The sequence below is a fragment of the Eubalaena glacialis genome, chromosome 19 (assembly GCF_028564815.1).
Source record: "Eubalaena glacialis isolate mEubGla1 chromosome 19, mEubGla1.1.hap2.+ XY, whole genome shotgun sequence".
Taxonomy (NCBI): domain Eukaryota; kingdom Metazoa; phylum Chordata; class Mammalia; order Artiodactyla; family Balaenidae; genus Eubalaena; species Eubalaena glacialis.
In genome coordinates, this window is record NC_083734.1 from 46484103 (window position 1) to 46507852 (window position 23750).

General features: G+C 39.9%; 1 protein-coding gene across 9 annotated transcripts in view; it reads right to left on the bottom strand.

The window, feature by feature from the left end:
* Positions 1-23750, bottom strand: part of LOC133080635 (leucine-rich repeat-containing protein 37A2-like) — a 65607-nt gene that overhangs the window by 20365 nt on the left and 21492 nt on the right. For 6 of the 9 annotated variants that reach the window (XM_061176663.1, XM_061176662.1, XM_061176666.1 and 3 more), the window contains exons 1-3: positions 23181-23697; positions 18947-21800; positions 16487-16558 (exon numbers count right to left, since the gene is read on the bottom strand). In XM_061176663.1, the coding sequence (XP_061032646.1) occupies positions 16487-16558; positions 18947-21800; positions 23181-23697 (3443 nt within the window). Of the gene's footprint in view, positions 1-5116; positions 5198-5828; positions 5901-9155; positions 9228-16486; positions 16559-18946; positions 21801-23180; positions 23698-23750 lie in introns of those variants that run through there. The other 3 variants (XM_061176667.1, XM_061176668.1, XM_061176669.1) reach the window with 2 other exon arrangements.

Consider the following 23750-nt stretch of genomic DNA (forward strand, 5'->3'; position numbering starts at 1 on the left):
TTTAGGTTAACTGTACTCAAGAATTATTAACGTATTTTTGCGAATATTATAATTATCAAAACTAATATCTTTTGGGTTGCCAGGCATCTGTGATCAGCATTTAACATTTAATCCTCACAGTAACCTTATGTGATAGATATATTACCCCATTGTGCAAATGAGGAAACTGAGGCACAGAGAAGTTATATAATTTGTCCTAAGTCATCAAGCTAGTAAGAAGCAGAGCTGGAATTTGAACTCAGTTCTGACTCTAAAGCCTGTGTTTACCCTGAATGAAAAAAAAGGGGGGGGGGTTTAAAACATCTGTTACTTTAACCTTAATTTTGAGAGCACTAAATATAGAAATACCTTTTCAAACTTCATCTACACATCTGGGAAAGCCTCTATGAGAATTATATTTTCTCTTTTTATTTATTTATTTCTCTTTTTATTTATTTTTTCCTTAATCATCTCCCATGATAAATATTTAATTAGCCTATGGTCATTGAGACTTCAGAGATTTTAAAAGATATTGCAGGAAAATCAGTAAAAATGATGGAGGAAGGACATCTGAAAATTCATCCCTCCATAGAAGCAACAATAACAATAACAACAACAACAACAACAACAAAACTGGCAAAAATGGTCAGAGTCAACTTTTTCTGAACTCTGGAAATTTAACCAACAGGCTTGCAGCAAATTGGGGAGCAATTTATTCAAGGAAAACAAATTAATTTCTGTAGGAACAATGAGATCTGTGTTGCTTTAACTTGTCCTTGACCTTTGCTCTCCATGCCAGTGGTAGCCTTGAAAAACAGCCCACATCCCTGGTACCAGGAGGAGCAGCATGGACTGGGAGGTCCTTCAAAGCCTCATTCCCAAAGAACTGTCATTGTTTTACATGTCTGGTGGTCCCCTGGAAGACCTCACTTGAAAGGCTTGCCTTTGACCTGACTGAGAGCTGTCTAGTGAGAAAAGCTTCTCCTCAGGTGGCATTTTTGGAAAACATTTGCAAGCAAGTATTTTAACATGGCGGTTGCATGAGGCAATGGATAACAGTTTGGGGCAGAAAACAGCCCAACCGAAAAGCTTAAAAAGAAAAGCTGAGGAATGAGATGTCCACAGAGACTTTGAAATGTTCCAATGTATTCCTGGGAAACTGGAAGACCACAAGACATATTCCTGGGAATCTAGGAAAATAACTGTTAGCATTACTAAATGAGTTCAGCAAGGTTGTAGGATATAAGATCAATATTATTTCTACACACCAGCAATGAGTAATCCAAAAATGAAATTACGAAAACAATTCCATGTGTAACAGCATCAAAACAAATAAAATACTTAGGGAAAAATTTAACCAAGTAAGTGCAAGATTCACACTGAAAAGTACAAAACTGTTGAAAGAAATTGAAGAAGATCTAAATAAATAGAAAGACATGCTGGATTCATGGACTGGAAGATAATCTTATTAAAATTTCACTACTTCCCAAATCGACCTATGGTTCCATTGCAATTCCTATCAAAATCCCAGCTGACTTCTTTCCAGAAATTGCCAAGCTAATTCTAAAATTCATATGGCAATTCAAGGAAACAGAATAACCAAAACAACGTTGGTAAAGAACAAAGTGGGAGGACTCACACATCCTGGTTTCAAAACTCAGTTCAAAGCGACTGCAATCATAGTGTGGTACTGGAATAAGAACAGACATGTGAATCAATGGAACAGAATGGACAGTATAGAAATAAACCCTCATATTTATGGTCTATTGATTTTCAACAAGGGTGCCAAAACAATTCAATGTGGAAAGAACAGTCTTTCCAAAAGATGCTGGGACAACTGTACATCCACACACAAAATAATGAAGCTGGACTCCTACACTTCCCACCATATATGAAAATTAACTGCAAATGGATCAAATATCCAAATGTAAGAGCTAAGGCTGTAACACTCTTAGAAGAAAACACAGGAGTAAATCTTTATGACCTTGCATTAGACAACAGTTTCTTAGATATGATACCAGAAGCACAAACGACCAAAGGAAAAATAGATAAATTGGATTTTATAAAAATGAAAAAGTTTGTGCTTCAAAAGACACTATCAAGAAAGTGAAAAAACATATAGAATGGGAGAAAATACTACAGGTGGGAAGAAGAAGATGCAGTTGGGAGAAGAAAAGTATAGTAGTTGCTAGGTGTGACAATCTCAAAATTTTGAACTATTACAAATAAAACAGCCACCCTAAATCACCCGAAAGGACAGACCCAAGTTATTTTTGTTTTTAGCGTTTATGCCTTTCTAAATCTGAGAAGCTGCCAGGATTCTAGGACACAGCAAAAAGTGATGACAACACCCTGAAGTGTGTAAGCTTTTGTGTGTACATAGCTACCGAAAGGAAACCAATGCTAGTTGACTGGGGGAGCATTAGAGCGACTCTGTGACCGCAGCTCAATTTGCCTTCATAGTGTGGCCACACCTACCTCATTGATATTCTCAACAATGGGGTAAATAATTCAATAGGGATAAGGCTTTGATTTTCCTCTTATTCTCTCTTAGTGCTTATGTTCTTGGTACAATATTGATGTACCACAGACAAGCCAGCATGTGAATGTCCTCTGTCTGGTTACGTTATATAGCCTTTCTACATTGTAGAGTCCTTCAGTTTCTAAAATCATGGAGCTTGTATTGTTAGAACCAATGAAGTGACTAAAAGAATTTTTAAAAATAAGCCATCAGTCTGGACCTGCATAGGTGAATGAAGGAGAAACACTTTAAAGTCAGAAAAAAAAGTAGACTTAACATTTAGGATTATCAACCACTGCTGGTTTTCCATAATATATTTCATTCCTGATTTTATCTGAAAGAGATATGATTACTACCACCATTCAAAAAGTGGTACTTTATTAATTAATAAGCTCTTAGCTCATCTTTGAGGTCGATTTCCGATTTAAAATAGACTACCACACTGCTAACTACTTCACCTGATGTTTGTCAATAACATAGAGGCTTCATTCAAGAAACCTACTGACTTATAATTACCTGAAACCCAGTGATGAATCAAGGTTTTGTGGGGCCTGAACCTCATCTACTTTGGGAAATCCTATCTAATAAAAACATGCGCAGTTATGAATACAAAAATCGCTAGGACCCCTCTCAAGACCTTGGAAGGGACCTATGCAAGTGAGGAGCCCTAAGCCTAAGCTTCATTGAATTCATGATAAATCCACCTCAGCTGGGGCCCTTTGCCAAACTTATTTAGTGCAGGCAACTTATAAACACCCCAGTAATATGTCATCATAGGTAGTAAAATGACTTAACTCGAGGGTGGCATCTTCCTTTGGTGGCTTGCCTTTGGAAAGAGATGCAATAAAGTCTGCATCTCACCACGGCAAATGTTTCCTGAAGCAAATTAGCTTTGTCTATTAGAAAGACTTAGCCCAAAACAAAGACTTACTATACTGTGACAATCTTTTGAAAGTAACTGTGAATGAGTTTTAGGAGTACAGTACTAATTTATTTCCAACACCAGATAGTTTTGATTCTTTCACTACCTTTTTCTGTCATTTAAGAGGAACACAAATTCAAAAGGAACAAGTTGGTGCCTCTTCCATTACAAATCTTTTCTAACCGACCACCCATTGTCTACTTCATCACCCCCCTCCTCACCTTGTTACCCTGCTGCACAGATGCTAGAATGGCTCTCATATATGTTTTCCCATCAACATCCATCTTTCTCCTTCCAGGATGAAAGCTTCTTGGGGACAAATTCCCTGCCCTATGCGCCTTTGTATCCCCAGCACTTAGTACAGTGCTGACACACAGTGGGCATGGCACTCAGTGAATGTTTTTGAATGAATTCATTAATTTTTAAACTGTGATTTATTTATTTATTTATTTATTTGTTTATTTATTTATTTACTTCCACAAGGTATTTTCCTGTGTTGCCTACATAACTATAGTGAAACTCTGATTCTTATAAGGAACTCTTGGTGTTATAGGATGTTTAGGAAACGAGGTGAGTTTAAGACGTTGTATTGACGCTACTAAAACCTCCTGGTGAAGGGACCTCATGAGCCTGCTCTCCGGTGTGCTGGCAAAAGAAAAACTGACCCTCGGTGCTCTCTCCCCAAGGTAGGCATCAGCAAACTAACAAGGGAAAGGAAGGAGGCCGCTAAAGATAGGCATCTGCAGGAATTGCTAATCCAGCTCCAGACACAGCCTCAACACCTTCATTAACCCAAAATGCACTGTGTGAAACTGGATTTCTGAACCACAAGACAGGTAAGAGAGTCTTTTCCAAAGCCAGGTGTAGAAGAGCTCTTTACCTTGAGTCTAAAATCGCCTTTGGGCCATTGAACGTACCCACTCTCATTTCCTTGTGTCATGAGAAATCACAGAATTTTTGAGCTGAAAGGGTGTAAAACCCACACTTCTTACTGAAGAGTAGTCAGCAAAGAAAGTATATTGAATTAGGCTACAGCAATGTATTTTCTTTATATTTCTCACACTATAGCTGAACACAAACAACGCCTTTTTCCATACCTCAAAGCTCCCTATTGGCCACAGATAATTCACTTCAGAGATATATGCCTTTTGAAAAATAATGTTCTGGGTGGCTGGGGAGAGCCCTGTGGTGGGTGTTCAGGAATTCTTTCTGCTTTACCATTTAAAAGAGCTAATAATGGTTGGGGAAGCACCCACACCTTTTGCTCGCTCAAGAATTCAGTGCTAAACTTAGTTCTTTGCAGCTCTGTGTTGCATACATTTTAAGCAGTTAGGAACTTTGCACATGAGCAGGAATCAAAGCGAAATTCAAAAGTGGAACTTGATGGACCATTCGCATATTGGAGAGGCATCAGTGGGATTCCATGACAATGCTAGTTTGAGTGTTTTTGCTTGGTGCCTTTTATTGCCCGTGCCAAAGATCAGTACTATGGAAAGCAGAGCGATTCATATATATGAGTTAAACAAGTCTCTTGGCCTCTTTGTACCTTAGTTTCCTCATTTGAAAAAAAAAAAAAAATGGCTCTCAAGACATACTTTCCAGAATTCATACTGGGCTTACACCCAGCTAACCAATAACTGCATGATGCTTTTACACACAGTTTTTTACATGTATTCATCTTCGATTTCACTTACAACTTGTGTAAAAACTGCATTCCATGCCAGGCCTGAAACGTTCCAAAGCTCAGTTCTGTGAGTAAATTGCAACTAAGATTTCTACAGAAAAAGACACAAGCAAAAGAAGAAGAAAAATATATATTCTTTCAGAACATTTATCCTTTGGCAATAATTCTAATTTATATATGATGAAACATAACAACACTACTCCCTCCATACACTAAAGAAATCTCACTGTGGAAGACATTATGATTTATACTTTCATGATTATATATGTGGTGCATTAGATACAAAATAGTAAATGCTCATTAAATACTTGTGTTAAGTGATCTTTATTTCTCTAGAAAGGCAGCACTATTGACATTTTGGGCTGGATAATTCTTTGCTGTGGGAGGCTCTCCTGTACACTGTTGGATGTTTAGTAGCATCTCTGGCCTCTGTCCACTAGATGCCAGTAGCATATACAGTTCTGACAAGCAAAAATGTCTCCAGACACTACCAAATGTCACCTGCGTGCAAAATCACCCTGGTTGAGAACCACTGCTCTATAATGATTCACTCTGATCTGTGTAATAATTCTCACACTAATCTTTGCTAGAGACAAAAAGGATTTGCTACAAAGTTTTAGTAGTAATTTTAATCATATTTCAAAATGAGTAACAAATTAATTTTATAAAAAATTAAGCTTTACAAAAATTCCAAATATAATGAAGTTACACTGGTAACTTACATAAACTGCAAAAAAGGTAGTGGTTCAAATGTACGTCTTTCGATAGACTGTATTTTATTGCAGGATAAATCTCTAGGAAAAGTAAAAGGAAAATATTGCCTCAATTAGCTATTAGATATCTAATTAGTAGGAATAACTAGTAGACTTTAGAATGATAATAATAAACAAGAAGCTTTGGTCTAAACTCCAAACCTTAGGAATTATTATTTGAACCTTCCAGAGCCCCTAACCCTGCCTTCACCTCTCTTAAGAGTCTCACCTTCAGGATCTTCATAAATTAAATATACAACTATAGATCTTGATAGATTTTGGAGGTAATCTTTCCCGAGAGCAGAAGCATTGATTAGATTCCACCTTTCGTGGTCTCATCAAATTCTAGATTATGAGCTCAAAGTTTTTATCTCTATATATCATTATAATTTCCAATATTAAAAGGAATATTCTTATATTTACACACGTCCCAGTATAGTTCTGTTTTTCTAGGTCAATTCATTACCAGAAGAAATAAAAGATACCCTTTCACACGACTTGAAAGGAAGTTACTTCTCTCATTAATATGTAACTTTAATTCAGTATTACACTTTCTATCATATTGACTTTTATTCGAAAATACCTACTCTTGACTATAGCTGACTATCTTATTTCCATTGATTCCAGCTTAGTCTCTCATTTCACCTGGATGGGTATAACTGTCTTCTGACTGGTGTTTCCATCTCTACCCTCTCCCTTTCTAAGCCATCCTCCACGCGATCACCAGATTAACTCTCCGGAAGTGGTTCTCAAATACCAGCATCACTTGGGAACTTACTGAAGATACAAATACTCAGCCCTACTCTGGACCTCTTGAATCAGTAACTATGGGGGTGGAGCTTGTGTTTTCACAAGCCCTCCGAGTGGTTGGTTCTGTTGCAGGCTAAAGCTTGTCCTAAAGCACTGCTGTGGTAACATGGTAGCTTGACATGTTATCCTTGGCTTGGCCTCCAAAGCCCTAGATGATCTGGCTCTAATCTCCTACTCTTCCCACTTGTACTCTACAGGTACTCAGAGTATTTTCCCTGTGTTTTGCCTTTCTCCCACTTCCCTTTTGCAAGCTTCTTCTTCCCAAGTTGTCTGTCATTGATACCCAATGGCCCTTCGAGGTCCCGTTTAAACAGCACGGCTCTAGTAACATCTTCCCTGATCCAATTTGAAGTCTTTTTTCCCTCTTTTGTGCTCCAATACCAACTTATAGCTCTCATTGCCCATATTCATTTCTTTCTTTAAATATAGCTATTTTTGCAACCCATTTCCTCTGAGCATAAACTCCTTCAAAGTATGGACTAGATCCTGCTTATGTGCATCGTCTATCATGTTTAAAGCCAACGTGTGGACATAAAGCAAACTCAAATATTTATAAAATCAACAAATAGCTGGGGAGTGGATAGAAGGAGGAAATGACTGTTTTAAAAGAAATGTAGTTTTATTACTTCATGGTGCCTCCACAGCACTTTGTCATTATGGTTTGAGCTTATATGTTTATTTTCCCTGTGAGATCATGAGTTGCTAAAAGGAGTCCTGTCTTACCCATCTTCGTGTTTACAACACTAGGCATAGTGCTGATTAGCATATTCTTTTTTCGCTTTTTTATTGATTGGCTTTTTTTTTTTTAAAGAATCAGAATACTTATGCTAACCTGAAATAATCAGATTATAAAGTATTTCATAGTAGAAGTAATGAAGGGCCTATTCCACTGTGCAGTTATCTTACTTGTTTTTCTCCAAACTGGGTAAGGTTTGGAGCCCAGATGGCAGAGAAGAGACTAATATAAAGGTGATTGCCCCTTAAGGCTTGGAAGGTTTGATAATTAAAAGAACTATTTTTAGGGTCATGTGAGGCTCTTTATACCCACTTCCCTTAAGCCTTTTATATTTGCAAGAAGAATCTATTTGCTAAAGAGGATCATTAATTGGCTTAATAAGGATTAATGACATACACAGCTTTGGATGCCATGGACAAAGGACAAAAACTGAGCTTTTATAGCAAAAAACACAGTTATCTCCTTATCCCTAAATAAAGGAAATACGAGGCAAGCATTTCCTCTTTGATAAAGAAGCTGGAGAGGGAATTCCCTGGAGGTCCAGGGGTTAGGACTCGGCGCTTCCACTGCTGGGGACCTGGGTTCAATCCCTGGTCAGGGAACTAAGATCCCGCAAGTCGTGTGGCGTGGCCCAAAAAACAAAACAAACAAACAAACAAAAAACAAAAACAAAGGCTGGAGAGATGTTTGTTAGGGGCATTTCTGATATGCTTATTTAGTGTAAACATTTCTAAATATACCACTTAACCATCATCTTGAACATTCTTAATACTGGTATCACAATTCCTGCATCGAAATCCTTAACAACAGTTTGTTCTTTTGGTAACTTAATGTCTTCTTGACAATACTGATTTTATTTTTAAGATTTTTTTTTGATGTGGACCATTTTTAAAGTCTTTATTGAATTTGTTACAATATTGCTTCTTTTTTTTTATGTTTCGATTTTTGGCCATGAGGCATGTGGGATCTTAGCTCCCTGACTAGGGATCGAACCCACACCCCCTGCATCGGAAGGCAAAGTCTTAACCACTAGACCACCAGGGAAGTCTCTTGACAATACTGTTTACAAACTTCATCTACTTAAATATTTAATATTTAAATGTTAATTTAATTTAGATTAAATTATCAAAGTTATGAGTTAATGGCATTCATATTAATGTAAGTGTTCTATATTTTCTTGTCCTGTAGGGGACAATTTGAAGTTAACTTTAATTCCTCTCATTTCACTAAACCAACTTTTTCAAACCTTTTCTGTAAAGACCAGATAAGTCAATATTTTAGGCTTTGAAGGCCACATACAGTCTCTGTCACATATTTTTCTTCGTTTCTTTTTTTTCTCATTTACAGCCCTTTAAAAATCACTTTTAACTTATGGGCTGTATAAAAATGGACTGTGGGCCAGATTTGATCCATAGGTCATAAACAAAATATAAATACAGATGGAGAGTATATGAACACTTATATAACAAGGTTCATATGGGAGTCTATAATTGCTCAGACCTCATTACCACTTTTCCTCTACAACTAAAGTGTATTTTTCTATCTATACCTTGTCTATATAATGAAAAAATTAAAAATGAATAGGAGATATATAGTGCTAGTGATGGGCTGGGACCCTACACAGACTTAAAGAATTGTAGAATTTTATTGCTAGGAGAAACTGAAGAGACTACCTAACTTGAACCCCTTAATTATTTTATAGATAATCTACTTTATAGATAAGAACTCATAAATAAATATGATTAACTTACAAATATCGGAGGGATAGCAAGCCTTCAAAGGAGTCCTTATGTAATTCAGTCAAATAATTTTCACTGAGAATCCTGAAAAATGAAAAGGTTATTTCTGGATCAAACTGCAAAATAACTACAACTATATACTACATAGGACTAACTCCTATATGTGGAGGAAAGCTGGGTAATGGTGCCACCTAAACAACCTAATTCTTATTTAATTTAGGGATGGTGATTTCTGCTCTGTTTTCGTTTAAACCTTCTTTTCACGTCCTCCTTTCTGTCCATCACGCATGTGCACGCACACGCACACACACACGCACACACACACCCACGCCCCACCCACTCTTCCCACCAAATCATATAGTTAATGCCTACTCTCTAGATCACGAAGTCTCTGTTAGAACCCAGCTCTGGGTGGCACCAACGTTTTGAAAGCTAAAATGTGCATAAAATATACATAACTGTTCAATAATTCAATTGAACAACTGTTCAACTGTTTAATAATTACAAAACAGACCCCCACGTAATACCATTCATGTCAGGAAAGAATCCTGCCAGCATCCCAGAAGACCTCGTGTGCCCTTTTCCAATCACAACCCTCTCTCTGACTTCCTAGAGGGAACCACTCTCCTGACTTTAATAATAATTTCCTTGCTTTTTAAATGTAGTTTTGCCTTTTCTCTATCAGCCATAAACAACACAGTTTAGTCCTGCTTCTTCTTGAACTTTATATAAGTGGAATCATATTATATGTATTATTTTCCACATTGCTTCTTTCATTCAACATTATTTTGTAAAATTATTTTATTTTTGCCTGTAGTATGTAGTGTTGCATGTCCAACTACATGAGGCTTCTGAGTATTTGAAAGTGGCTAATGTGACTGAGTTGAATTTTTAATTTAATTAATTTCAATTATTTTAAAATTAAATTTAAAAACTGATAATGTATTTATTGGAAAATGTTTATGTTAGCAACAATTTGCATATGTGATACTACATTTTTGACTGTAAATTTTGTGAAATCTCAATACCGATCAAGTATTTGTAATAAGATTTAGCAACCAAATTGTGATTTCAAAGAGTTAGTATGGGAAAAAAATGTAGATTCTCTCATTAATTTTTATATTGATTACATGTAGATATAATAATACTTCGGATGTTTTTAAATACTTAGTATGAAAAAAACGTAGAATATCTTATTAATAATGTATATAATGATTACATGTTAAAATGAAAATATTTTGTAAATAAGGGTTAAGTAAAAGATATTAACATTTATTTCATCTGTTTCATTTTACTTTTGTTTTTAAGTGGCTACCAGAAAATTTAAGATTACTTATGTGGCTTGCATTATGTTTCTGATGAAGTGTATGACTTCTAAGTATGATTATACCACACTTTATTCATTCAACTGTTGGTGTATACTGAGATTTTTCTAGTTTTTATTTATTAAAAACAATACTGCTGGGCTTCCCTGGTGGCGCAGTGGTTGGGAGTCTGCCTGCCAATGCAGGGGACGCGGGTTCGAGCCTTGGTCTGGGAGGATCCCACATGCCCCGGAGCGACTGGGCCCGTGAGCCACAATTACTGAGCCTGCGCGTCTGGAGCCTGTGCTCCGCAACGGGAGAGGCCGCGATAGTGAGAGGCCCGCGCACCGCGATGAAGAGTGGCCCCCGCTTGCCGCAACTGGAGAAAGCCCTCGCACAGAAACGAAGACCCAACTCAGCCATAAATAAATAAATAAATAAATAAATAAAATTTAAAAACAAACAAACAAACAAAATACTGCTTTGAACATTCTTGTATTTGTATCCTGATACATATTTGCCTGAGTTTGTCTAGGATGTAATAGGGATACAAAATTGTTTCCTATGAAGTTGTGCTATTTCAAGTTGGCAGATTGAAACATGTCAAGTCGCCACCCCTTCAACTTCCACCAAAATCCCTAAGAATGATAGAAAAGATATAACTTAAGAATCACAACCTTAGCTCAATGTGTGGGAGCAGCTCCACAAATGCTCCCCTACCAGAAACGTCCTGGAGCTACCTACAGGGTGATCAGTTGGAATAGTGCGGTAGGAGCAGCCTACAGCACACATCAACCCCACATCTTTCCTCCTTGATCCAGGCAGCAAAAGGTGTCTTCCTCTAGGCAGGAGCAATGGGTGTTAGAAAGGGGGCAAGGTCCCAGAACCCTGGAAGAAAGGTGTGCACTCCCTGACTAGCCACCAGAAGTCACCTTCCACCTCTGCCTTATTCTCAGGGGAACCCACTGGGAGTAATAAGCCCCAACAGCTCATTTCACTTCTCCCCTAAAGCTGGGAAACAAACGCAGTAGAATCTCAACTACAAAGATGAATTACACTCAGGAAGGACCAAACAATGTGAGAAAGCCAACTCCATTAAGGACAGAAAACAAAAACAAACATAAGAGCTTATAGCCAATGAATCAGAGTTAACAAAGCACAAGAGGACCTTAGGATAGCACAATTATTACCCTCAGACAGATGTAAGCAGATAGTGCATCCATTAATCAACTCAAGAATATACGAATGAAAAGTGTTAGCAATAATAAAAAATCTCAGTATATGAGAAGCAGAAAAGACAGTTAAAAAATAAATTAGGAGACTGAGAGATCCAGCCAATGACTTCTCCAGAATGCAGAATGAAGGGAGCAGGAACGATTCACAGTCAAGCCTGACGCCTGGGTCTGCCAGAGGAATGTTATGCCCTTTGCTTCCGCTGGTCTCACAATAAAGACTAGGAACATGCTGCGGGGAGGAGCGGGTGGTGTTTTGCACCTGTTTCTTATATCTGGTAAGTAGGAAGGCACATAGCCAGTATCCCAAGAGTGGAGTGAGGGAGTAGTAGAGACAGCCAGTACAGAAGAAACTCTATAAGACGTCAAAGGTAGGTTTCTCTTGCCTGGAAGAATCCCCTTCCTTGCAGGTGATATTAACAGTGGTACATCCTTCAGGAGCCTTGGGGATCTGAGCACAGGCTATGTTGCCTTGTGAAACTATTTCCACTGAGTTCTGCATTTAAAACCTTCTGCTTTTCACTCACAGTGTCTCTTGGTCACATATTTATATTAATTCCATCTCATAGCTTAATTCCAGCTCATAAATTAATTCTTTACTCATAGCAAACTGATCTGGCCCTGCAGGCAGCTCTCCCACCAAGCCACATCCTCCTTCAGAGCCGAACCGGATCGCTATGCCAGCGCCGCGACGCGAAGGCTCACCATCAGCAACCGCGCGCCCCTTCCCCGCCTAACGTCCCACCCGTTATTTACGACATCTTTAGTTCCGCCACCGTTATTAGGTTCGTGCGGAGATCCAATGCGCACCACCAGAGTGGGCCTTTTTCCCAGAGTCCCCAGGGCGTAAGCCATCCTTCCCCTTGCAAAGGCGACAATTACCTCCTGCCAGGCCCTCTTCCCAAGCCCTCCCTGCCCTCCCTGGCCCCAAACAATGAGGCGGGATTTGGGCTGCAGACCCGAGTGGCCCCAAACTCCAGCGGCTCAGGGGTGGCGGGGGGTTGGGAAGGATGCAGAGCTTCCCAAGGAAACCACAGAACCTGGCATTCTGGGAAATTCAAAAGTGCTAGTCCAGATCTGGCAATCTGAACTCTTCCTCCTCAAAGCTCAAGTCTGAGAGGCATTCTTCCGCCCTTTGGCCACACGGCTGACAAGAAAAGTAGCTGACCTGCAAAATGAGCACCAGTTAAGGTGGCGGGAGGGGAACACACCTTACAGTTATTCTAAAATGTTGCCATTTCCTCCAAACTCTCAGTATTCACGTCTCATTATTAATTCACCACTCTGTTATTAGCGGTTACCACTGAATCAGTGATGACTCCAGAACTTCTGTAGGAGGGCTTTGGGGCAGGTGAGCAATTCATTCTGGGAAAGAAACTCTAAAACCAAGTGAATGGCCCTTTACATTAGCATGGGAAAACTTCCCCCATCCCACCTTGTCTCAACAGAGCCATTAATCCAGAAAAACCTACAGTGTCACTTTTCAGAGGTCTACCCTGTGTGCACACATGAAGAAGACACTTACAATGTTAAAGTCAGCATGTTAAGTAATTTTCTTGAAATACTGTAACTAGCATTCAGTTTACTTTCTTCACAGTCCTTTTCATAATCTATTTAATTTAGAGTTTGAATATCATGGTAGGACAGGGGGTAACCAAACAGTATGTATTTCAAATTAATGGGGTTTCTTTCTGTGAAGTTGTTTGGATGACAGGATAGTAGAAATTTTAAAAATAACAACGGTAAATTCAGCCTAGAAGTAAAGTTTAGACGGAGAATGAGTCAGTCACCAAAAAATTACCCAAAAAGGAGCTTCAAATAAACAATAACTGAATAACTGAAATAAAATACATTAATCTGTAGAACTCCAAATATTCATTTTGACTGAAGAAAAAGTTTTAAAACTATGGGGAATCAGAGTTAAAGCCAGATCTAAAACTTTCTCACACTATGAAAATATCAAAACCAGGCATGAAGTAACGTTTAAGAAAGAGCCATGTCTAACCTCTGACCAGGGTTCTGGTCTAAGGCAATCTTCTGAATTTCACATTCATTCTTGATTCTGTATTATTGACAATTATCCTTCTCTCCATCTCTGTAACTTCTAGGAAATTGAGAGGGCTCAGGGTTTGTTTGTTTGATTGATTTAACTATATGTATAATGCAAACAAGAGGCCTTTCTGGAACTGATTTACTCTCCTTCCCCTGCTTTCTTTCTCTCCAAAGTACTTAGCAATGCTTGAAATTATACCTATCTATTTATTATACTTATATACTTATTTTTATATATTTGTAAACCCCCTGAGAACTGGGATACTTGGGCTGTTTCATTCTTGGGCCTGTAACCCTAGCATGTAAAACAGTTCCTGGCATATAGTAGGTACTCAAAAAATATTTACTGAATGAATTCAGAAAGTGACAAGTTATCAACTATCAGATACTTTTACTTAAAACAAATTATCCATTTATCGTCACTCATGAGGATAAGTACAGGAAAAGAAATGTCTTTCTTCTCCCCTACATTTGTGACTCAATCTTTTGAGACAAGAATCCTCTGAGAATTTCAAAAAAGCAATGGTTCTTTTCCCTAAAGAACTGCACTTTCTTGAACACACGCAAAACTGTGCATGCAATTTTCGACTTGTGGATCATCCTTTTAGGGCAGAGGTCTGTGAATAGAGAGGACTGAATCCAGAGTGCCAAACTTGGATGGGAAATAAAATTACATCTCAGTTTTCACAAATCTCTAACTAAAATCAGCACTTCCTCCCATTATGAATGTAGGCAACAAACCACAGTAGATCAGCAGTATAGTTCATTTGGTCCCCAATAGAAATCACAGGTCATTTCATATCACGTATATGCTGCAGATACCTCGAAATATCATTTATTCTCATCACTACCCTGGAGTTATAATATTTATTAGACCTACCACTATATCTTGTTATTTAATGTGTTAAGAGAAGCATATTTATTACTATTTCACTAATTTTAAAAATATTCTGAAAACTATTTCAATACAGTTGGTTTCCTTTGTTTTTCTATATAGTTTGACTTATTATACATTATAAAACATTATCCCAAGAACATAAGCTTCTGCAGCTTGCCAAAGAGGTATACACGGGGGAGCAGGAGGTATAAAGAAATTCTGCTTTGGGGAAACACTGACCTCAAGTTAGGAACCTTTGCTTATAAGGTAGAAACCTCAAGCTGACTTAGAAATCTTCAAACCTTACCAGACTCATGTTGTAGTGTATCGTCTCCCAAACACATGCTTTTTAAAAATTAATTTTTTAATTTCAACTTATTTTTTAAAAATATGTCATATATCTTCACATCTCAAAATTCCAAAACTATGTAGCACACAATTCAAGCTTTTTCTCTTACCTCTGTCCCTCAGTCTACCACCCCCCTCCACTCCCAGAGGAAATTAAGTTATCTATTTCTTGTGCCAAATGACTTTCATTTCTCTTACAAGTTTGGGAAATAAAATCTCCACGTTAGATACTATCACGGGAAATATAAACTACATATACTATTTAGGAAATCTGTAAATTAAAACAAATTGCCTGGTTCTAGCATTTGTTTCCTTACCAATAAGATATCAGACTAAGGGGGCATCTCTTTAAGGGTGGTCATAATACCTGTTTTTAGATTGAATGTTATGTCTTCTATTATTAATTCAGAAGTCATTTATGACTTGTCTATTCAAATTGAACTAAGGATATGACCACAGACTGTCATGAAAAATTACTTTGAATGTTTTTTTCCAAAATCACTTATGTATCTAAACTGACTTTTTCTACAAATCAATAAAAAAAAATAGTAACAGAAAAATGGGCAAAGGACAGACAATTCAGAGATGAAATACAAATGTTCAGTAAACATATAAAGCTATTTAAGTTCACAAGTAATAAGAAAAATTCAAATTCAGATGGGACCCCTTTTATTCACCCGTCAGATTAGCAAAAAAAGAAAAAAAAAAAAAGGGAGAATATCCAGTGTTGGTAGGGTGTGGGGAAATGAATGTCATCACAGCAGGATGACTGGAGTATAAGCTGGCACAACTTTTTTGAGGGCAATTAAAATTTTATATCTAAATAGTCTTCACCCCAACAATCCCATTTCTAGATAACTATTCTATAGAAATAAATGACCAGGCTCACAAAAATGCATGTACAAGGATATTCATTGCAGCAATGCAAGTAACAAGAAAACTGGACATAATCTACACATCCTTCAATAGGGGCATTATTAAACTGTGATACATTCATAATATGGAATATTATGCAGGAGCTTAAATGAATGGGGTAACCCTCTATGTACTGGGAAGGAAAGAAATCTAAGACATATCATGAAATGAAGGAATCAAGTTGCAGGATGTTACTTATGTAAAAAAAGGTCAGAAAAACACACAAACCTATTTTGCTATCTGTAAGTATGTATGTACTCAAACGTATGGAAAAGAGTATGCAAGGATTACTACTAAACTCAAAGTAGTGGGTGGGGGATTAGGGCACAAGGAGGGTTTTCACTATACCTGTTATTTCATTGTTATCTATTGAGAATATAATCATGTATTACTTGTATAATGGAAAATAAGTTTAAATTGTCTCTTCCTGATTTTAAAGAGGTCCTGCCAAATTTAATTTTTAAAATAAACACAGAATTTCAATCATTAGGTTGCTTTGGGATATGGAAGGGGAAATCCCTTTTCTCACAGGTATTGACCTCAAAATTCCGGACCAAGAAGGATCTTACAATGCAGTTAACTTTTTGTATTCATATTTGGGGAGAGTATACTCACAGCTTCTCAGCCCAGCGGTATGCCTTCCATATACCTTCATCAATGTAAGAAATAGAGTTTCCTTGGAAATTTCTGTGAAGAAACACAGTTCATATCCTTGAATAGGTAGGAAAAGAATGTAGACAATAAGGAAAAGAATCATGGCCACCGTGTGGGGAATATTCAAAGGCAGAAAAGACCAGCTTTCTAATTCCCACAGCTTATCAGCTTCCCAGTGTGCACAATTAATAAAAACATACTGTGAGGCCACTGGCACAAACAGTGAGGCATCTCCTCAGAACCTGAACTTCCTATCTGTCCAATTTCTTGGATACATAATGCCAATCACTTTTTTTCCAAAATCACTTATGTGTCTAAAATGACTCCTACAAATCAATGAGAAAAATGGCAAACATTTATCAATATCAGCAAACGAATATAAAGAAATCCTATGCTAGGCAACACCAAAGCTTTGGCTCAGTGCCCTCAGAATCTGTCCAGGTGTTAGAAGGATACGGGCAATCAGAAATTAGAGGGACTAAAACGAAAATATCTCTTAAGCATATTGCATAGGGAAAAGCACGAGTCACTGAGCAAGGAGTAAAGTTATTACCTCATTAGGGGAACAAAATGCAAAGGAAAGAGCTCGGAAGGAAGGACACACATCAAAACAGTAACAGGAGTTACCTTATTGGTGGTAGGGAAGGTGGGGTGGGATTTTCACATTTTATCCTATATACTTCTGTGACATTTCTTTTTTTAAACAGTGAGAATGTATCCATGAATTAGACATGTTTAAGAGAAGCTGTTAAATGCCTGAGGTTCAGTTTGAACCACGAACTCAGTGGATGACTTTGAATCTTTAGCTTTAGCTTTGTCCTCTCCCCTCAGCAACAATGTAACTGTTCAGTTTATATGCACATTTTTCACACGAGTCAGAAATAAGTCAAAACGGATACCTGTCTGCCCATCTGCCTGAGGGACATTTCCACTCAAACAGAGCCTTCTGGTTGCTTTATGCTCACCAATAAAAGATGCCTAAGACTGGACTCATCTCCCTCAAACTGACACTGCTTCCCAACTGCTGGATTTCCACCTGTTATACCACCATCATTCTGCCCATCAACACATGTGATTTGTCTCTTTCCTGTACTACAATCCCCCATCTCTAGTCAATTACTACATCTTGTCAGTTTTTCCTCTGTAGTACTCTCAGGATTTTCTTTCTACTTCCATCACAACCACTCTAATTTGGCCCCTTCTCACTTTACTCCTAGATTTTGCTAAAGCATTCTATTTGGACTCCCTGAATCAAGCTTTCCTCTCTAGATCGCTCTACATATGAAATCTAAAATCAGCCTCTTGTTTTAATCATTTGTCTCTCTTGCTTGAAAACTTGCATGGCTCCCCATATCTCACAGCGTAACTTTCAAACCCCCATTGCCAATAGCCAAGGTTTTTCATAATCCTATCTTTCATTGTTGCCTAACCCAATTCTTTACAGCCAAACTAATCTATTAAATTCTGATCATCCCTGCAGTCACACCTTTGCCTAGACTGTACTGCCTATTATTTTGCTGCCAAATCACAGCCAATCTTCAAGTCCCAGCTAAAGATTTAGCTTATCCATGCAGCCTTCCGTGACCTCCACACCCCTGTGAATACAGGTTCTGGTGAATTACAGCACCTCTCTGTATTTCTCTTAAGACTTAATTATATATTACCTCCCTTTTAAGGCATATCCCCATTCTCCCCACTTGTCATTGTCATGTTCTGGAGACAATGCCATATACTTCTGTGGCTCCCACAGTACTTAGTCCTGGGTTGGGCACAAAATGGGTGCTACATATAGAAAGCCAGGGACAAAGATGAGTTCTAGATATAACTGAGGGATTGAATAATAATAATAGCTAACACTAAAATATATGCTAGGCACTGATAGAAGACCTTGACCTATATTAACTCATCTACATCTCCCAATGAGATTGGAGTCATTGGGAGATTTAGGAGTCATAGGAGTCATCCTATGAGATGATGACTACCATAATCCCCATTTTACAGATGAGGAAATTGAGTCATAAAGCTAATAAGTGACAGACCTGGGTTCAAACCCAGGTAGTCTGGCTCCGGAATCTCTACTCTTAACCACTTTGTTGTATTACCACCAATGAGATGGGGAGAGGGCCATGTTGCTGTAAAGAGGATGGAGTAAAGATGGGAGAAGAGTAGATGTTAAGGAATTAAATAATGGGGTAAAAAAATGGAGAAGGAAAAAATAAGGGCAATTAAAAGTAAAAGACTGGAGGAGAGGGAAAAATAGTAAGAAGGAGAATGAAGACAAGGAATCATTGACAAACAATAGGTGGAAACAGAAAGTCAGTCAATGTGGGTTGGGGAGTTAAGGAGGACCCAGGAAGACCTGAAGAAAGGCTGCCATGTCAGGCAGGATGCAGAGAACAAATGAGGAAAGGCGATTCTTACATGACGGTGAAGGTGCCGTTGTAGGTGTTAGGCTCTGGCTCAGGCACTCTGTGGAGCTTCTGCTTCGGGCTGAGACCAACACACGACAGCGTCTCATTTTTGCAGGTACAGAGCTCACATATGCTGATGTTTGTGGTGGCGTTCTGTTCTGGCTGCTCCTTTTCTGGGGTATATTTTACACCAGGAAGACCCGTGGATACCGAATACTGAGTCGAAGGAACTGTCTCAGATGGCCTTGGTTGCTGAGATATGTTAACTCCCAGGTCCACAGGTGGAACTGTGACTTGAGTCAGGTTTGGCTGTGCAAGTGTCACCTCAGGGTGTTTTGGAGGGGGAGCTGTAGTCTGCGGCAGGGCTGTAGAATGTTCAGACTCTGTAGTAGGTTCTGGAGTTGCAGTAAGCTCCTGGTCCAAAGGTTGAACTCTGACACTGGGTAATGTTGGAGGCTCAGTGTGATCCTGGTCTGGTGCTGGAACTATTGGGTTCTGATATACCGGAGGCTGAGCTACAAAAACCTCCTTAGGTGGTTCTGGAGGCTGGGTTAAGGTCTCCTGCATGGTTGGAGAAGGTTCATCCTCCGTAGTGGGTTTGGGCCTTATGGTCAGTTCAAGGTCCAAAGGTTGAACTGTGACCTCAGTCAAGGTTGGATGCTGAGCCTGAACTTGCTCTGGATTTGGAAGTGTCACCTCGGGGTATGTTGGTTGAGTTGGGGCTCCCTGCTGAACTGGAAAAGGTTCAACATTTTTAGTGGGGGTTGCATGCTGATCTGAAACCTCTTGCTGGACTGACAAAGGTTCCAACTGCTCAGGGGACACTGTAGACTGAGCCGAGGTTTCTTGTTGGGATGGAGAAGTTTCAACCTCATTAGTGAACGCTGGAGTTACGGTAAGTGCAAGATCCACAGGTTTAACAGTGACAGCGGGCCGCTGCAGAAGCTGAGCTTGATCCTGACCTAGAGGAGAAACTGTTGTCACATGATGCTCTGGAGAGAAAACTACAGTCACATTAGAGAGCTCTGGAGACTGAGTTGGAGAGGATTCAACCTCACCAGGAGACTGTGGATGCTGAGCTGTGGCTTCCTGCTGAGGTGGAGAAGGTACAACCTCAGGAGCCTGTGGATGCTGATCTGGAGTCTCCTGCTGGGTTGTGGCAGGTATAACTTCTTCTCCAGGATGCTCTGGATACTGAGCTGGGGTCTCCTCTTGTACTGAAGGTTTGTTACGTGTACCGGCTTCTGGAGATTGGGCTGGAGCCTCCTGTTGAACTGGCAAAGGTTCAACCTCCTCAGGTGGCTGTGAAGGCAGTGTGGGGGCCTCATGCGGGGTTGCAGAAAATTCTGCATTAGTAAGGGGCACTGAGGGCTGAGCTGAAGGCTTGTGCTGATTTGGAGAAGGTCCCACCTCTGGCGTGGGCTCTTTTGTTATGGTAAGCTCCACATCTGCAGGTTTGACAGCGACACTGGATAAGTTTGAATGCCCAGCATGATGGTGACTTGGAGGTGAAACTGTCATTTCAAGATGCTCTGGAGGTTGAGCTGGCTGTTCCTGTTGAGTTGGAGAAGGTTCCACCTCCCCTGAAGAAGGCTCTGGAGGCTGAGCTGGTTGCTCCTGCAGGGTTGCCGAAGGTTCTGTCTCCGCTGGAGACAGAGCTGGGATCTCCTGCTGGGTTGGAGAAGATTCTGCCTCATTAGGGGGCTCTGGAGACTGAGCTGAGGCTTCCTCCTGGGTTGCAGAAGTTTCAGCTTCTCCAAAAGACTCTGAAAGCTGAGCTGGGGTCTCCTGCTGGGTTGCTGGTTTCACCTCCTCAGGAGGCTCTGTAGGCTCCGAAGGCTGAGTCGCTTGTTCCTGTTCACTTGGAGAAGGCTCAGCTTCCACAAGAGGCTCTGGAGGCTGACCTGTGGTCTCCTGCTGGGTTGGAGAAGGTTCAACTTCCCCAGGAGGCTCAGAAGGCGGAGCTGGTTGCTTGCGCTCACGTGAAGGCTCAACCTCTCCAGGAGGCTCTGGAGGCTTAGCTGAGGTCTCTTGTTGGGTTGGAGAAGACTCCGTCTCCTCAGGATGCTCAAGAGGTGGAGCCAGGGCCTCCTGCTGAGCTGTAGGAAATTCAGCTTCCGTAGTGGGCTCTGGAGTGATGGTAAGTTCCAAATCCAGAGGTTGAAGTGTAACACTGGGCAAGTTTGAATGAGCGTGACGCTGAACGCCAGGTAGAGATGCTACCTCATCCCTCACTGGAATTTGAAGTACATACTCAGTAGGGAACCCTGGAGTCTCAGTTGGGGCCTCTTGATGGAGTAGAGAAGGTTCAACCTCCTCAGGGAGCTCTGGAGGCTGAGATGGGGTCTCCTGCTGGACTGGAGAAGGTTCAACCTCTTTCGTGACCTGTGGAGTTATGGTAAGTGCCAGATCCAGAGGTTTAACAGTGACATTGTACAAGTTTGACTGCTGAGCTTCATTTACCCCATGAGGTGCTACTGGTTGAACTACAACCTCCTTAAGTGTCTCCAAAGGCTGGGCTAGGGCCTCCTGAGGACTTGAAGTTTCTAGTTCCTCAGGGGCCTCTGAAGGCTGAGATGGAGCCTCCTGATGAAGTGGAGGTGGTTCTACCTCTTCAGTGGGCTCTGGATGCTGAGCCTGGGCCTCTGCCTGGGGTGAAAAAGATTCAACCTCCTCAGGGGTCTGTGGCTGCTGAGCAGGGGCCTCTTGCTGGGGTAAAGATTCAGCCTCCTCAGTGAGCTCTGGATGACGAGTTTGGGCCTCCTGCTGGGATGGAGAAATTTCAGCTTCCTCAGGGGGCTCTGGAGGTTCATCTGGGCTCCCCAGAAAATCCGTAGGTAGGCTCTCCTCAGGATAAAAGGCATCTGTAGTGTATCAATTTGTTGCAGAGAAAAATGTTTATTTAAAAATTTCAAAATACTTTGTATACCAGCCCTAACTAAAAGTATTTTTTAACTATACTGACATGTACCTGAACCCTTAAGAATTCATCTTTTTCCTCATTATATTTTGTAACCTGACATGCTTTGAAAATAGGCATATCTTTTTTAAGTTAAAAAACTATTTCAACTCAAAGAACTGTTTAACTTAGGCAAAAATAAGAGATTAATAATATTATACTCAAACAATTTGCTTCCAATAAATAGAACTGAAGGGGGTATAAAATTACATTCCTCAAGTCTTCTGGATTTTATTTACTCATCGTAATGTACAAAGAGACCCATGTCCCACCAGTTTAGGGACTTTGCTTCTATGATTTATCTTCTAAAGACAATGGATGAGCAAACCCACCTCCCCTTTAGCCCTGGTTAGCATCAGTCCCAGTGAATCTTCATTTTTCTTTCCTATGTAAATCAAGCGATTTAATAACCCATTCTGAATAATGATTACTGAGATTTAAATAACAGCTTTCCAAAAAAAACTCTATAGCAATTTATTCCAAATTAGCCCAATCTACAGTTTCTTCTTCATTTTAAGTGAAAAAGTAAAGAATAAAAACATTAGCTAATTTTTAACACATCATTTATCAATGATTCAGGTTGAAAACTGCTTCAACTTTAGCATCTCATGCGTACAAACGGATAAGGAATTTTATGCTAGAAGATTTGGTTTGATATCTGAAGATGTGGTTTATTTATGAGAGTTTTTGTGTTGTGTGTTGATAGATTTAACAATTAAAGAGATTTTGAACATCTTGGGAAGTATTCAATGACTGTCTAATTGTTTCTGTAATTTAGAATGTTTTTCATGCGCACATGATATAAAAAGTATTATATTATAAAAGAAATATAATTTTGTATTAATGGATTCTTTCATAGAAATGGAGCAAATATTTTGGCTACCAAATCCTTGCAATGATATTTAGTACTGTATTTTTAGCTTCTGATCTTTTTAAATAATCCAAAAGCTGTACTTTCTATTTAAACCATGAGAACATAAAAGTAGGTGTATAGGTCAAACTAACGTACATCCATTTTGTGTCAAAAAAAAAAAAGAGGCATCCATACTGGGATCTAAATAATCACCCTGCAACTGTTGTTCTAGACCCTGAGTTGTTTTTTCAAATTGGCCTGTAGTTCCAACAACTTTGGCAAGCCGTTGATGCTGAACTAGATCTTTCTTCAGGTTTGGGGGTGAAACAATAAACTTCACTGGTTTTGAGCTCTTACTACCTAGAGGTGGAACAACTATTTCAAATGATTGGTGACCTTCAGCCTGATCTAGACCTATGTTTTTCGTCTTACTTTTGTGTCGAGAAGGCAGAACCAAGGCCTGATTCTGATTCCAATCCAGCACTGGAACTTCCTCTGGGAGCTTTTGATGTTGGGTTTGCTTGTTATTCAGATCTTGGTGTGGAACAGCAAACTGATCTGGCCCTGTAGGCAGCTCTCCAACCGAATCCGTGTCTGGGTATGGAACCTCAGTCTCAGTCAACTCCTGATGAGGCGGGGCCAACATCTGGACTGGAGACGAGGACGTCGAGTAATTAAAGCCCCCGGCTTCTGCCAGGGGTGTAAGGGCATGGGGCAATTTGGGAGGGGGGTCTGAGGCGTATGAAGACCAAGCCTCGGTCAGCCGCGCGGGGTTGGGGGTCACCTGGACGGGGCCCAGGGCCCACTCCGGAGGCTGAACTGCCAGGACTACTAGCCACAGTTGCTGCCACGTGAGCAAGAGCCGTGGCAACCAAAGGCGCAGCCGGGACATAACACGCGGCGGCTCCCGGGCGCAGTGACCCAGGCCGCTGAGGGGCTGGAGCCACATCCTGCGTCCGAGCTGAACCGCTATGCCAGCACCGACGCTAGGGCTCACGTTAG